The sequence below is a fragment of the Anopheles marshallii genome, chromosome X (assembly GCF_943734725.1).
Source record: "Anopheles marshallii chromosome X, idAnoMarsDA_429_01, whole genome shotgun sequence".
In the NCBI taxonomy this organism is placed as follows: domain Eukaryota; kingdom Metazoa; phylum Arthropoda; class Insecta; order Diptera; family Culicidae; genus Anopheles; species Anopheles marshallii.
In genome coordinates, this window is record NC_071325.1 from 6742740 (window position 1) to 6757833 (window position 15094).

The 15094-nt window shown below is 41.5% G+C and overlaps 1 protein-coding gene across 1 annotated transcript in view; it reads right to left on the reverse strand.

Annotated features, from left to right (window-relative positions):
* Window positions 1-15094, reverse strand: part of LOC128707097 (serine/threonine-protein kinase 32A) — a 52213-nt gene that overhangs the window by 12034 nt on the left and 25085 nt on the right. Inside the window, exons 4-5 of the mRNA XM_053802047.1 lie at window positions 14202-14272; window positions 13976-14064 (exon numbers count right to left, since the gene is read on the reverse strand). Coding sequence (XP_053658022.1) covers window positions 13976-14064; window positions 14202-14272 — 160 coding nt within the window. The remainder of the gene's footprint in view (window positions 1-13975; window positions 14065-14201; window positions 14273-15094) is intronic.

Genomic DNA, 15094 nt, shown 5'->3' on the forward strand with positions numbered 1-15094 from the left:
AGCAGACAGCGTTAGTGCGGTACAGTAAAGTGGCCGGAGGTTGGAGATTTATCCGTCGTATAATGGCGACTGAAATGGAGGCTGGCAGAAATGCATTAAAGTTGTGTCCTTCGATTCCCACGGGTGGGCAGGAATGTATTTATTTGTTAATGTTTTATTTGAATTGATTTGTTCGCAAACTCGTAATCAATTAACCAACACAGGCACGTGGAAAGAACAAGGAAATGTTAACAGCTAAAGCCATTGATTTAACTCACAACGTTCTCCCATTCCCAAGCACAACATTCGACCAGATCGTTCCGGTAAATTATCAACCTCCCATTTCTATACGACAGGATGCGGAAAGTGTTTGTTTCGTCTTGTTTTTTGTGTGTTCGTGGTGGTCCTTCGTTTGAATGATACCGTGCCAGCAGCACAAGGTGCTTCCTTACCGAAAGGCACGGCTATGTGGCTAAGGAAAAACTTTTTTAATTGGCATTCTCCCGCGCCACTCCCTCCCCCCTCACTCCCCCCTTTCGTGGGTCCACAGGGGTCCTGTTGAGGGGTAAAAAAACCATGGAGGGAAAAAAACCGGTAAGAAGCAATGGTAAGGAGTGCATCCCTTCGGGGAGTCCGCATAGGCAGACTGACAGCAGCACACACGGTAGCATTGGTGTTTTAATTTTAGCATCAAGCCCCCCTCCCCTTTTTCACCCTTCCCTTTTCATCCATTTCCCAGGTGGTTCTTGGTTTGGGGTGTGTAATGTAATGAAGAGAGGTTTAGAAGCAGTGCTATCAGTGCAGGCGAGACTCGTTCGGATGTGTGCGTTCCGTAATTAATGGAAAATTACGTGCTAATTGGATGATTGAATAGCATGCAGGGGAGGAACGGGGGCGAGCAGGTGCGACACAACGCGGAATTGCACAGTGCTTCAGGATGCAAGAGGCACCCGCGTTTCACATCTCTAGAGGCACTCCGACGCGACATCGGCACGTGTCGTGCTGTTTGAATTAGTTAGGGGTGGGGAAAGGAGAGGAGAAGAGGAGAGGGGGGAAAGGGAGTGGAAGTAAAAGGTTTCGAACAAACAGGAAAAATAAACCGTTGAACCTGGGCCTGCAGTACGGTGGCAACTTTGTCACTAATTGGTGACGAGTGCAGCCTCGAATTAGCCGCTCTTTCGGCCGCTTAGACAGTTTTTAAGCCCCTCGTTTCGAAATCAATTAAACACGGTGATTACGTACTTTCTTTTTGTCTCGCTCAAGATGTGCTTGATGGACGGCGTCCCAAATACGGACGGTTAAGATAACACAACCTTATGTCAACATTGCTGCCGGCTAAGAGACACTTCAATATTGAGGAAGCACACTATAGAGGGTTGTTGTTTCTTCCATCTTGTCTTTGTGACAAATGCACTCCACTCGTGAAGATTACATCACGCCAGCTCTACCGGGAATCAGTGCTCGTGATTTGACAAGTTTCTGACCTTTAGCAATGATATTCGGGAACTTGAAGGTCCAGCTCGAGAATTGAGGGTAATTCATAGAGTCTCATTCCCGCAGGTTAGACAGCCTTGGTCTACTTCCAGGGATTCAGGAATGTCCAAGATATTCGAGCGTGAGAACTTATGCCGGTTGGTGCATTTTGAAGTCCACATTTACCAGACATTGACGCCAGTATTTTGAGCTTCTCAGTACGTTCGGAGATCCAGAGATATGTGAGACACTCCCACGACGTGAATATCTCATGACTATCGGTGTATCACTCCGTTCCGAGCTAGGCGAGGTCCTGTTAGGTGTACAAAGTTATCTAAAAGGCTTAATGGCTTATAAAGTTATAAGTCGAAAGGAAGCTAGTCATCTCATTACAGACCGGCAATGAAGTTAAAATAGCAGATGGCCACCCTGGGGTCCGGGTGCATCTGGGGATGCGATTCGGACATCTAGCTGATCTACGCTCAGCTTGTCGCGGACTTAATGGACAGTTTTAAAAGCCGTAGAGAGGAGAGTTTCTACGCCACTGATCCGTAGGTAGCAGCCAGATCACAAGAGTTGGGTCCACTACTCCGACCTCAACATTGTGAATCCCTGTAGACGCAGAGATACTTTAGAATTTCCTCAAGTCGTTAGGTCCTTTCGTGTTGTAGGGAGATTGTAGGGAAGTTATGAAATTCCTTCCGAGCTTCTTTTATTCGTGCCTGGAGTTCCTCAGTGTGCAAACTAAACAAAAACAAAAAGAAAATGGTAGCATGTTGTCAATGTCATATTCTAACAATACGCCTGGCTAATGCGGAAATGTAGGAAGTTTTTAATTTATAATTTAATATCTAAATGATGAAGATGCCACATCAGAATGGCAGAAATGAGAAAATTCTACCGAGGGACTTTGCACTGGATGTTCGGCAAGACACTGCCGCCCGTCCAATCTTCTTAACCGATTATTAAATGGAGGCGCCCGGTGCTTGGTGAAAAAATACGATAAAAACTCACAAGCCGGACGTGTTTGGCGTCTGTGTGCGACTTGAGTGATACATAAATAATGATTATGATGGCTATGTCTAGCGCGTTTAGCCGGCAACCCGTCACGGCGATATGTGTGTGTGATGCCCCAGTGGGCATAAAGGGTAAAAGCGGGCGGGGGCCCGGCATGCAAAAGGGAACCGATAAAGGGGATGAGATGAGAAAAGTTTCACCAGGTTCGTACCGACCCGGTATGAGTTTCACTGGAAACACACCGGCATGGATGGCACAAAGTGGTATTGCATTTATATGTAAATCTGATTAAATCATTCGCCCGGCCCGGTGCAGGGGGTGGGTTTTTTTTCTCGGAGGGAAACGCTATGGGGTGCACGTGGGTGGAGATGCTCCAGGCGCCGGAGAGCGATCCGATGCTGTATTATCACCATCAGCATGTGATAATGATACGGATGAGGAGCGCGTTATTGATTGTGTGCGCTTCACGGGCTGCGAAGTGTGGCAGTACTTTATTTTACGACCCTGGTTCGTCCTGATGCCGCACCGTTTGGTGACTAATCCTTTCCCTCCGCCCTCTCCACGCAAAGAAAAAAAAAAGCGAACCCCACAAGAAGAAGTTTTTATGGTGGCAAAGAGGAGAACAAACAACAGCAAAATGTAACCCTGCCGTCGATTGTTTTCTTCCAATCAAAATAGATCAGCGCTGGAAGGGTGGTTTACCATCGGTACCTGTGCGTATGCGGCACCCAGACACACGGTGCAGTTCCCAGGAAGTTGCGCGATTGTGGTGCGAACGCGTTTGCCGTTCGGAATGCTTTGCCAGTTTGCTGAATCGCTGAAATCGAATCAACGCACGCAACGAAACCTCACACCGCTTTCCGCGGGGATGAAGCACCCCATCCGGGGTTGGTTGAAATTCAATCATGCACCGTGCCGCGAGGGCGGGTATACCGTTTTCTGCCGTGGTGATTGATGAAGTGGTACGAAATTCGTCAACGACGGAGACAAACAATCGCATCGAGCTTTCGACAACGTTTTGTACTGGGTTGAAGGGGGTTGAAAAGGTGGGGGAAGGGGGTCGAGATGCTTGGGCAAGTGCTATTTGCTATGCAGCGGAGCCTCGTTGTCTTGGCAAGTATCGAACGGTGAGCAGTATTTGAAGCAGAAATATTAATTTCATCCGTGTAAAGGGAAGTCAACCGTACCGTGGTGTTTGCGATGCAAATGTGTTAGAGAACGTAACTAAACTTGTTGTTATTGCTAAAAACGCTCATCCTGTGCAGTTTCAGAAAATATCCTGCATTGTGTATATTAGGTGCCGTTCTGAATCAATAGTATTTAAAAAATAGGATTTTAAGGTTTTTAAGATATTTTGTACGTATTTTAGCAGCCCTCGCGTCACATTTGCAAGAATTATAAAGATATGACATGATTGATTTTCCTTTTCTGCCCCTAGCGCTAATTCCTTTTTCGCATTTGACTCATCCTCGAGTGATAATGTCATAAAAGAGTATTATAACAGATTTCATGCCTTTTTCCTGAAGTTTGTATACAAAAAAACATCTTTAAATGCCAATAAAAGCAGACGGCTCTATACCTTCGTTGTAATAAACTGTTTGGTCCGAATGGTTTAGGCACGTACTTTTATGGCGCCAACAATCAAACAAACGATCCGATAAGCAACGTCAACGTCTATCTCCGTTTCGGTACAGCTTTGATGGCGGTGGCTTATCGTGAGCATCGGGAACTTCATTTTTTTTCATTTCCGTTACCGGGCACAGGGTGACTGAGGGAAAAACAGTCCACACAGTCAGCGTTGGCTTGGAGCACAGGAAGCTTGGCGGGGAGCAGGAAACCCGCCAGCAAATCATTTGAACAGCGCCATTGAAGAGTTCGGTCCCTGTCAGTCACAGGAGCTCGAAGGCAGGTGCCTGCGACGGGGCGGTGTCGGTGGCAAACGCTAGTGTGGCGTGCAAACCACGGTCACGGTGACGTGACACTATTTATGGCATAATTTGTGTGTCGTCGCCGAAGAAGTGTGTCTTCCCGAGCACGCATGTGTGCTGGTATTGGTACAAAAAATGAACACACACGCACACACGTATTTATAGATGTACACCCTTAACATAAACCCAAGGTGGTAGCTGTTGGTGATCCTGACGAATGATATTCATTAAAACATCACAAAAAGGAAACGGAACCTCACTTACATAACGTCGCAAAAGGGGTTGAGTGGGAGGGGGAGGTGGAGTGAGAGAGAGAGAGAGAGAAAGAAAGGGGAAAGGGTGGGAGGCGTGGAATCAATTACGGTGAGTTGCGTACACATATTGTGTAGTGTTTCTTCCGGTCGTCCTGCTGATGCTATTATGCCGCCCGGAAGTCCCCGTGCGGGATGGATTTGTGATGGATATATCGACACAAAAGGAAGCTACACCCTCCCACGACCGGGGGTTATGTTGCCCGCTTTGCCGTTGGTGGTAGAGGATCATGGATTTGCTTGAAGGCATCGTTAATGGTGCTGGCTTTGCGAAGATTTGTTGCCCTTCACCCGTTCGCACGCACACGCGAATAAATCCCCTACGTAGTGGGGAGGTCTTCGGAAGCCAAGATGGCAGGTTTGGTTTGGTTGGTGGGGTAGAAAGCGAGGGGTTGAACAGCGTAAGATGAGCAAACGTGGTGCGAGCGCGTGAAATGTGACCGACATGACAACAGCATGTGTTGGACCAATTTCTCAACCCCTTTTGCGTGTCAATCGAAGGGTTCGTCCTGGAGGGGTTGAAGTTGAAGGACATGCGAGTGAAAAAAAAGAAGAAAAAAACAAAATGTGGCCCCCACTCCACACCAAATCGATTGGTCGGGTGGGGCAGTTGTGTCAGGGAGCTAGTGAACAATCAGGTAAAGCCTTGACAGAGGAAACGTACACATACGTACACAGCAATAGGATTAAGCCTACTCGAACTGGCACTAGAGGCTTCCTGCTGCGAATGCCCTAGAACCAGACCGTGCGAACGTTTGAGCGTGTTGTGGGTTTTGCGGTGAAGTTGCAAAGTGGCGTCCTTCTCCGCACGCCTGCAACCGGTTACCTTGGTGAGCACACGTAATACCACAGTTATGAGCAATCGACAATGCGATTACTTTCCGCATGTCCTTTCAAAGGGCTCTATTCCGTCTCCGTGTGGCTTCTCCGCCTTCTTGCTGTCAAAAGAGACAGGGTTGAAATGGTTGGGGTTGCAAAAAGAAAAAAAACAACAAAACGGAATGGGATCTGTGGAGGCATAAAGTGTGAACATTACTCGGAATGTGTACACATTGATCGACGCTTGAATCAATCTTTAGGCGACCGGAAACATGCAATTGATTACGAGTGCTTGTTAAAATGGCGTAATTATGTAAAGGGTGAAGTAGTGAAGCAAACGGTTATTGTGATGAGGAGGCAGATCTTTTCAACGATCAGGAAACAATGGATGGAGTTTACTGGGCACGGTGTACAGCATCGTTCATTCTAAGGACTTGAGCCTCTAATCGCATCATAATGGCGGTACGTTCTTTGTTTACAATAATGCCCTCAACAATCGAACCTTAGCGTAGTGTAAAATTAGGAACGTTGAGTTCTCTACGATATGTAGATACGATTACATAAATACGACCATTTTACAATTTTTTTTTCAAAAAGGACGATTGTTCCGATGGAGACGCCCGGTGTTTCACTTGATGTCCCTTTGTTATGGTTGCTTTGGATAAAGCCATTGCCAAAACTTTTAAGACGTGCACATGTATATGTGTGTACATATTGTTCGGAAGCGGAACAAGAAGAAACAGCCATCACTTCAAATCACGCAACCTCATAGCTATATGAAAGGCCAAAAAAAGGGATTACCCACACATACGTAAATGGGACGCCACCACGTACTCGACAATCGTGGCCGAATGTGACACAAATGATATTCAATTTTTTTGTCCATGTGTGTGTGTTTGGGTGTTTATTTTCCATATGTGGCGCGACGTGCGTTGGTGACTGGCCGAAAACAACGTCGTAGAGCAAAGGGGTTATGACAGATGGGGGAGTGTGCTTTTGTACGGGATGGTTGGTAGTAGGTGAATAATACGTGCCAAATGAAATATTCATAAAGGCCGGTAAATATACCAACAGAAGCGAAGGATTTCATTTATGCTTTTCGTCGATTATCCGATTTTTTTTTCTGCCCGGGCTTTTGTTTTCCGTGTGGCTAGCTTTCTTTTCCACACCGTGCCCAAGCCAGCTCTTTTGTTCGTTCGCTTGTCTCTTTCTCGTTCGTGCTAGGTTCAGGAGAATGAAAGAGAAAGAAATAGAAAGGACCAGGCAGAAAAGGACAAAAACACAAGCAAAGAAGCAGTGAATATGATTCAATTTGTAATGAAAAATGTAATATGTCAACATTAGGCAATGCACACCACGGAAGGATTACGAACCATGGCGTACGGGTTGTGCACAAAGAAGAGATCGTTTGTGCAAGTGTACGTGTGCTTGTCGGTGCTATGGTATAAGTTGACATGTTTGAGATCTAAAATGGTTTGGCGAAAGCTTTAGGCGAGCAAAATTGCTTTACTTCCTACTGGGCGGGTGATTTACACGGCCCGACAGCACCCCATCACCGAGCACCACCGTCTGCTGTGGGGTGATGTTTTTTTTTGTATGTGTGCGTTCTTAAGTGGGTGTTTACACAAAACCGCAAAAGGATGTGTCACATGCAGCGCCAACATGTTCACACTCGCAAACTTTGCCATCGCTAGGCGAGTTTCACGCGGAAGTAATAGCCGTTTTTATTCTCCATTTTCTTACAAAAACACTTTCAGATAGCTGCTAGATGCTCCGTACAGTTTCGTTGGTACCGTACCAACCGTGCGCTACACACCAAGCAAAGACACCATGTAAACTATTCTGAGAAATTTGCAGCCAAATATCAGCAACTTGCTACGGTACGATTAAGAACAGGAAAAAAAATGCTTTGAAGGTTCATTAGCTGCACCTGGATGAGGGGTTTTGCGACACTTTGCTTTCTTATCTACTTATTTTACCGGTATGGTATTGGATAATGACTTTAAAAGCCACTAGAAAGTACCTACTGTAGGATGTAAAAAACGGCATCGAAATGGAAAAGGTACGTGTAATTAAAAGCAGCACACCATGTACACTTTACACACATGGAACTTTTGTAAACAAAGAAATAAGTAAGTTCAAAACATAAGAATTAGTAAACTGAACCCGTAATTCAGTAAATAGACTATTAAAGTGATGATTAGAACTGCAAAAATTCCAAATTTCAAAATTAAAAATGAAAATGAACAATAAGTACAAAATAAATTAGTAAAGAGAGCAAAAACAGACGTGATAAAAGAGAATAAAACTGATTGAATAACATACGAACATATCAACAAATGAGTAAATAAATAAATTATACAATTAAATAATAATTAACCGAATAAACATATAGTTATGTCCCGTACGTCTTGCCGAACCCTGCGTTACACTGGTGTGCGTGCGATGGATGCTGACACGACGGCCTAATCTGTAATCGGGCTCGCAAACGAAATCAGATCGGTATCAGCACCCACCCGAGAATAACCTCGACAATAAAGCTGTGGTTCCAAAACCTTAACTGGCGCAGCCGTTCGGGCCTTTCCTAAGAGTGTTTTAATATCCCATGTGATAAGTGCAGTGACCTGCGTTTTATTTGTGGTATCATCCGGTGTTAACCATCTCCCGATCCGTGGACGATTTGCGGTGATATCCAGGTAAATTAAAGCACCTTAGAGGATTTCAATCCAGAGAATAGGTACCGTACCTACTCCCACTGAGGTAAGCATTGTGTTTAAAGCTTATGCCTAGATTTCGACCCTTTCCAAAAGTGAAAGCATTATCATTTGTGAAAGAAATGGAACCAGCCGATCTCCAAACGTTCATGGCAAATTTTTCTGTCATGGAGCAGCGTATGAATGCTCTCCAATTACAAAATGGCGAATTACTGCGACAACTTGAACAACAAAACGTTTTGGCTTCTCCCGGACCATCGAGTGGTTACCAAAACGATCTTTTCAAGATCCCAGATCCTTTGAAAAGTATACCATCATTCGATGGAAATAAAACTCATTTGGCATCATGGATTGCCACAGCACAGAAAACATTGCACATGTATCAGCCAATTGTCTCTAGCGCAGTGTACGCTATGTACGAACAAGTAGTTATTAACAAAGTGGAAGGTAAAGCTCGTGATAGTTTGTGTACGAACGGAAATCCCACGTCATTTGTTGAGGCTATTGAAGTATTACAAGCTACGTTTGGTGACAAAAAAGACATGGCTACGTACCAAACGATGTTATGGTCCATGAAAATGGATGAGTCAATCCATTTGTACTATAAGCGCACAAAAGAAATTGCCCATAACATGAAATGTTTGGCAAGAAAAAAAGAATTATATTGTAACCATTGGCAAGCTATAAATGATTTTATAGATCAAGAATGTTTAGCTGCATTTGTAAAAGGACTAAACAAAGAATATTTTGGATATGTACAAGCTGCTAAGCCCGAAGATTTAGAAGCTGCATATTCCTTCCTTTGCAAATTCCAAAACCTGGAACATACAAACAAGATTCTATCACCTCGTGGCAATACAAAAGGCTTATATCAGAGAGAGTTTGACCCCTCATCAAAAAATCGAAATACGCACTCATTTACTAACACCAATAGAATTCCAAATAGTACTCAGAAACTTAACAGTAACAGGTTAAAGTACGCACCGATGGAAGTCGATGATACGACAAGAACAGGCTTGAAAGTGTACTCGCATACTAGCAAAGACAACGAACAGCACTATGACAATCCATCAAATTTTCAAGAGGTCTTTGCACCCCTGCCGCAGAGTTGAACGCAGTAAATGGTATGCCATACATATTGTTACACATCGATAAAAGATGCGCAAAAATTTTAATCGATAGCGGATCGAACAAAAACTTCATCTCGCCTAATGTTTTTCCCAAATCAATGGAAATAAACTGTAAACCAATATCGATAGCAAATACTAACGGTAAACACTACACGAATAAAAAGGTCGTTACACAACTTTGGAATTTGAATGTTACATTTTTTCTGTTCAAATTTCACAATTATTTCGACGGCATTCTAGGATACGAAAGCCTTTCTGAACTTCAAGCTGTATTGGATATGGGTAAAAATAAACTAATTTTTCCCTATACAAGCATAGACTTGAGTATACGAAAACTCGATCCAGAAACGCATACAGTGGAAGCAAATTCTGTAACACGAATCAAGGTACCCGTTTCACACGATCATGGCAATGTGTTTTTAGACAATGATGTTCGCGTTAACGATATCGTTATTCCATCTGGTCTTTACGTTGCAAAAAATGGACATATTAACGCTCTTGCAAGTAATTTCGGAAGAAAGATGGTTTTCTTTTGGACCAAACCAGTAGCAACGTACAAAGTTGATGAAATTGCCGAAGTAAATAATACGATACAAGAGCCTTGTTTTGACTCTAAAATTGAAATTGATAAAATTATCAAAACAGATCATTTAAACCAGGAAGAAAAAGAATATCTCTTAAAAGTGCTTTACGAAAACATATCAATCATTCCCAGGGACAACGAAAAACTTTCTTGTGTTACATCGGTTAAACATAGTATTAACACAGTAGATGAGATACCAGTCCACAGCAAAACTTACAGATACCCGTATATACACAAAGACGAAATACAAAAACAAATCAATGAAATGCTTGCTGATGGCATTATCCAACACTCGATATCTCCTTGGACTTCACCAATTTGGATCGTGCCGAAGAAGCCTAATTCAAACGGTACAAAACAATGGCGAATCGTCGTTGATTATCGCAAACTGAATGAGAAGACTATTGACGATAAATACCCGATCCCTAATATAGAAGAAATATTAGATAAGCTTGGTCGAAGTATGTACTTCACTACATTGGACCTTAAATCAGGTTTTCACCAAATAGAGGTAGAACCTAGGGACAGGACAAAAACGGCTTTTAGTACCGAAAAAGGACATTTTGAATTTATTCGTATGCCTTTTGGCTTGAAGAACGCTCCATCTACGTTTCAGAGAGCAATGAATAACATCCTTAACGAATTAATCGGTACATGTTGCTTAGTTTATTTGGATGATATCATCGTGTTCGGAAGTTCACTACAACAGCACATTGAAAATTTACAAAAGGTTCTTTACAAATTGAAACAGGCAAATTTAAAAATTAAAATTGATAAATGCGAATTTCTCCAGAAAGAATGCGAGTTTCTAGGGCATATTGTAACACAAGAGGGTATCAAGCCAAACCCAAATAAAATTGAAAAAATTCTTTCTTGGCCTCTGCCAAAAACAGTTTCACAAATTAAAGCATTTCTTGGAATCTTAGGATATTATCGTAAATTTATTAAGGATTTTGCTAAATTAACCAAGCCATTGACAAAATGTCTAAAAAAAGATTCAAAAATTATACACGATGAAACATTCATAAATTGCTTTAAGGACTGTAAACAACTGCTAGTTATGGACCCTCTCCTCAAATATCCTGATTTTTCTAAAAAATTTATTCTCGAAACAGATGCAAGTGATTTTGCATTGGGAGCCGTTCTTTCTCAACGATTCGAAGATCTAAAAGAGCACCCCATAGCTTATGCTTCTAGAACTCTTAATGAAACAGAGTGTAGATATTCTGCCACAGAGAAAGAACTACTCGCTATAATTTACGCTATAAAACATTTCAGGCCGTACATTTATGGTAATAAGTTCGAAATACGTACGGACCATAAACCTTTATTGTGGCTAAGACAGAAAAATGATTTGAATAGAAAATTATTAAGATGGAAGCTAGAGCTTGAAGAATTTGAATTCGAAATAAAGTACAAAAAAGGAACTACAAATAGTAATGCTGACTCACTTTCGCGAATAGAGCCAGCAATAAATATAAATCTATCTGAGAGCTTAATGACACAACATTCATCTGACACCGACGATAACGATTATATTCCAAGTACCGAAAGACCAATTAACGAATTCAGAAATCAAATTATTTTGGAACAATCTAACGAAAACAGTTTTGAAACTTTAAAACAATTTCCCAAATATTCCAGAATAATAATCAAAAAACCATTTTTCTCAAAAGATAGTTTAGTTCAAATTATACGAAAATATGCCGCATCTAATTGTATAAATGGAGTATATTGTGAAACAAAGATTTTGAAGTTATTGCACGAAGTATACAAACAATATTATTCAAGGGCCAAATCATTGAAATTCCGTTGGACTCAACAAATGCTGATAGATGTACCCGAAGAATTAGAACAAGACCAAATTATTCAAACGTATCATGATGCCAACCATAGAGGTATAACAGAGAGTACAAAACATCTTCAGAGAAAATATTTTTTCCCGAACATAAAGTCAAAAGTAGCCAAGTACATAAACTTGTGCGCTCTATGTAAAAAATCGAAGTATGAAAGACACCCGTATAAGATAAAATTCAAACTAACAGAAACACCCAAAAGACCACTTGAAATTGTTCATACCGATATATTCATCATGAAGGATAAATATTACCTCACTTTTTGTGACAGATTCTCAAGATTAGCATTTGCAGTACCTATAAGAACACGCAATACTGTGCATATCTTGAATGGTATATCCACATTTATCGCTACCGTAGGCAAGCCTATACTTCTAATAATGGACCAGGAATGTAGCTTCAAATCAATTGCCGTTCAATCGTTTTTGAACGACAATTTGATAAAATATCACTACACCTCTGTAGCGCAGTCATCGTCTAATGGCACAGTTGAAATTGTCCACAGAACAATAAGGGAAATTCATAATATTCTATCTCAGAAGGAAAATACAAGGGATTTATCAGAATCAACAAAAATAAATCTAGCAATCGCTACGTATAATGATTCTATCCATTCTGAAACAAAACTTACACCAAATGAATTATTCCATGGGATTAGAAACGACCAAACAATGCCATCGAATTTAGACGAACGTATCAAACTAAAGGAGAAAATGTATGCAGAAGTTCATAACAAGATGCACGACTATAAAGTTAAGAAAATTACAAAGATGAACGAAAAGCGAGAAGAACCAATTGGCCTCTCAGAAGGAGAAATCATGTTTCTACGAAAAAGGAATAATTTAAAACATCAAGAGCGATACAAGGAAATTGAAATATTTGAAGATAAAGATGTGAATTTCATAGATATTTGTGGTAGAAAGTACCATAAAGAAAAACTGAAAAGAAGAACTATGCACTAAAAATACCATAATCATTACCATTGCGCGGCAGTGTAGCTAGGGTTAGATAGATTTAAAAAAAAATTAACCTAATTGTAATATTCTTAAGAAATTGATTATAACGTTTTAAGAAAATATGTAAGGCGTAAAGAACCACGAGCTGAACTTTGAAAGACGAAACAACATCATACACATGCACATTCATCATACGATCGTGACGCGGACATGCTGGATCGATTGCAAAGGCGAAAACGAAAGTGCCGAGGACGACACTTTTATACCCCCCCGAGAAGTTATGTCCCGTACGTCTTGCCGAACCCTGCGTTACACTGGTGTGCGTGCGATGGATGCTGACACGACGGCCTAATCTGTAATCGGGCTCGCAAACGAAATCAGATCGGTATCAGCACCCACCCGAGAATAACCTCGACAATAAAGCTGTGGTTCCAAAACCTTAACTATATATTAACTAACAAAAAAAACAGGGCAAATATGCAAAGAAATGGATAGAAAACAAATAAATCAACCAATCGTTGAGAAAATAAATAGATAAACAAAACATGTGTTATTAACATTATTGATAATAAAATAGACTGCCGCTACCGACTGTAAAAGCTTTATTTTTACAGAAATAACCTCAAATTGAAGATAATATTTAAACAATAGTAGAGTAGATGTATGCCATTTAAGCTAAACAAAAGAAATGCAATAAGTAAGCCAATTTTTAAATTGATTTTGACATTAAAGATTGTTGACAAACTTGTAATATTGGAAACAAACCTGTATCTGCTGGAGAATGAACGGTTTTTATATAAATATTGTTTATCGATGTAGTTTCGTATGTGTTAGTGATAGCATTTTTGTTGACTGATCAACTTTGTTTGTGATAGTGCGCAGTAAACGACACTCACTGTAACTAAAAATCGGACCATTGGGAACAGATACATTCGCTTAATTTCACGTATTTTCTTCCTGCTATAACCGTTTTGCATGCTTTAGTGATGATACTGCTGAAAACTTCGGGGACGAGTGAAAAAAGAAATTCTGTGGAAAACTAATTAAATTTCAAATCTGGTAAGATTGCTCTGTTGGAATGGTGCTGGACAGAATGTGGTATCTTTTCCTTTTTGGGAGAGCGAGGAGGTGGGTTGAAACAAAAGGGGGGAAATGAAAATCCTCTCCCTGTTTGGCAGCGTTTAAGGGGTTCATTCGGGTATAGCTTACCTGTGCACGACGCGCTGCTTCTGTAGGTAATCCAGCGCGGAACCAAGCTCACAAACCAACAGACCCACACCGGCCTCCGAAAATTCCACCTGAGAGAGAGAAAAAAAATCACCGCAGGGATGCAAAACAATATTAAAAAAAAAACCCGACGGAAATAAATAAAACCAAGCAACAGTACCTGGTCAGGCAAATGAAATGTAATTTTTACGCTGCTTTCTTTCCTTACCTGGTGCTGCAAATGATACCGTAAGTCGCCACCGGCCAACAAATCACAAACCATGAACAAATCCTCTTCATCTGTTGACGAAAAGGGATGGCGGTAGATGGAGAAGAAAGAAAATGGATAGAGTAATGCTAGTGTTAGTGAATGTATTTCAACATTTTTGTTCGCTGTTCCACCGCTGCTCGCACGCGGTATAAACGGGGAGCGATTTATTAGTTAAGCGAACGAGCGAACACAGCCCGAACGGAACAAAAACCCTCCCCGAAACAGGGAGCGCTGCCCACCGACTGATAATCGTATTCGCGCGCCAGGACATGCAGCAACTGTATTTCATTGCAAGGACATTCGTCGCGGCGAATGAAAAAAAAAGGTAAGAACAAGCTAGTAGCGTTCAGCGATGCTTTAGTTATGTGTTTTGTTGTGAAAAATAGTTTCCTATTGGATTTAGTTCTCAACTCGGAACGATAAACAGGTGCAGCATTTAGAATTTTTTCCACTGAAGTCGGATGACTAGCCGAGCAGTTTTATTTACAGCGAAAAATGGAAACAAAAACAAAACAAAATATAAGGCAGGGTGAAAACAAACAAACAAAATGTTCAGAAATACAGGACGATTTTCGTGGAACAAACTAAACATAACTGCAACATAAGCTTAATGTTGCCGGCAATGGCAACAATTCACCAGTGTCCGTAATGCATCCAATGGATGGATTGCCATTTCTGGGAAGGTTTACCGAACAGTGCCGTGCCAGCGAGAACGAGAAGCCTTGTAAAATGGATCCTTCTCTGTATCATAGGGGTAACATAAAATGTAAACCCATGCACGGCTGTCAGCTGCAGGCGGGATTCCCCGTATCTGATAAAAGCTGGTGGCCATCGTAAGCAACAACAAAAAC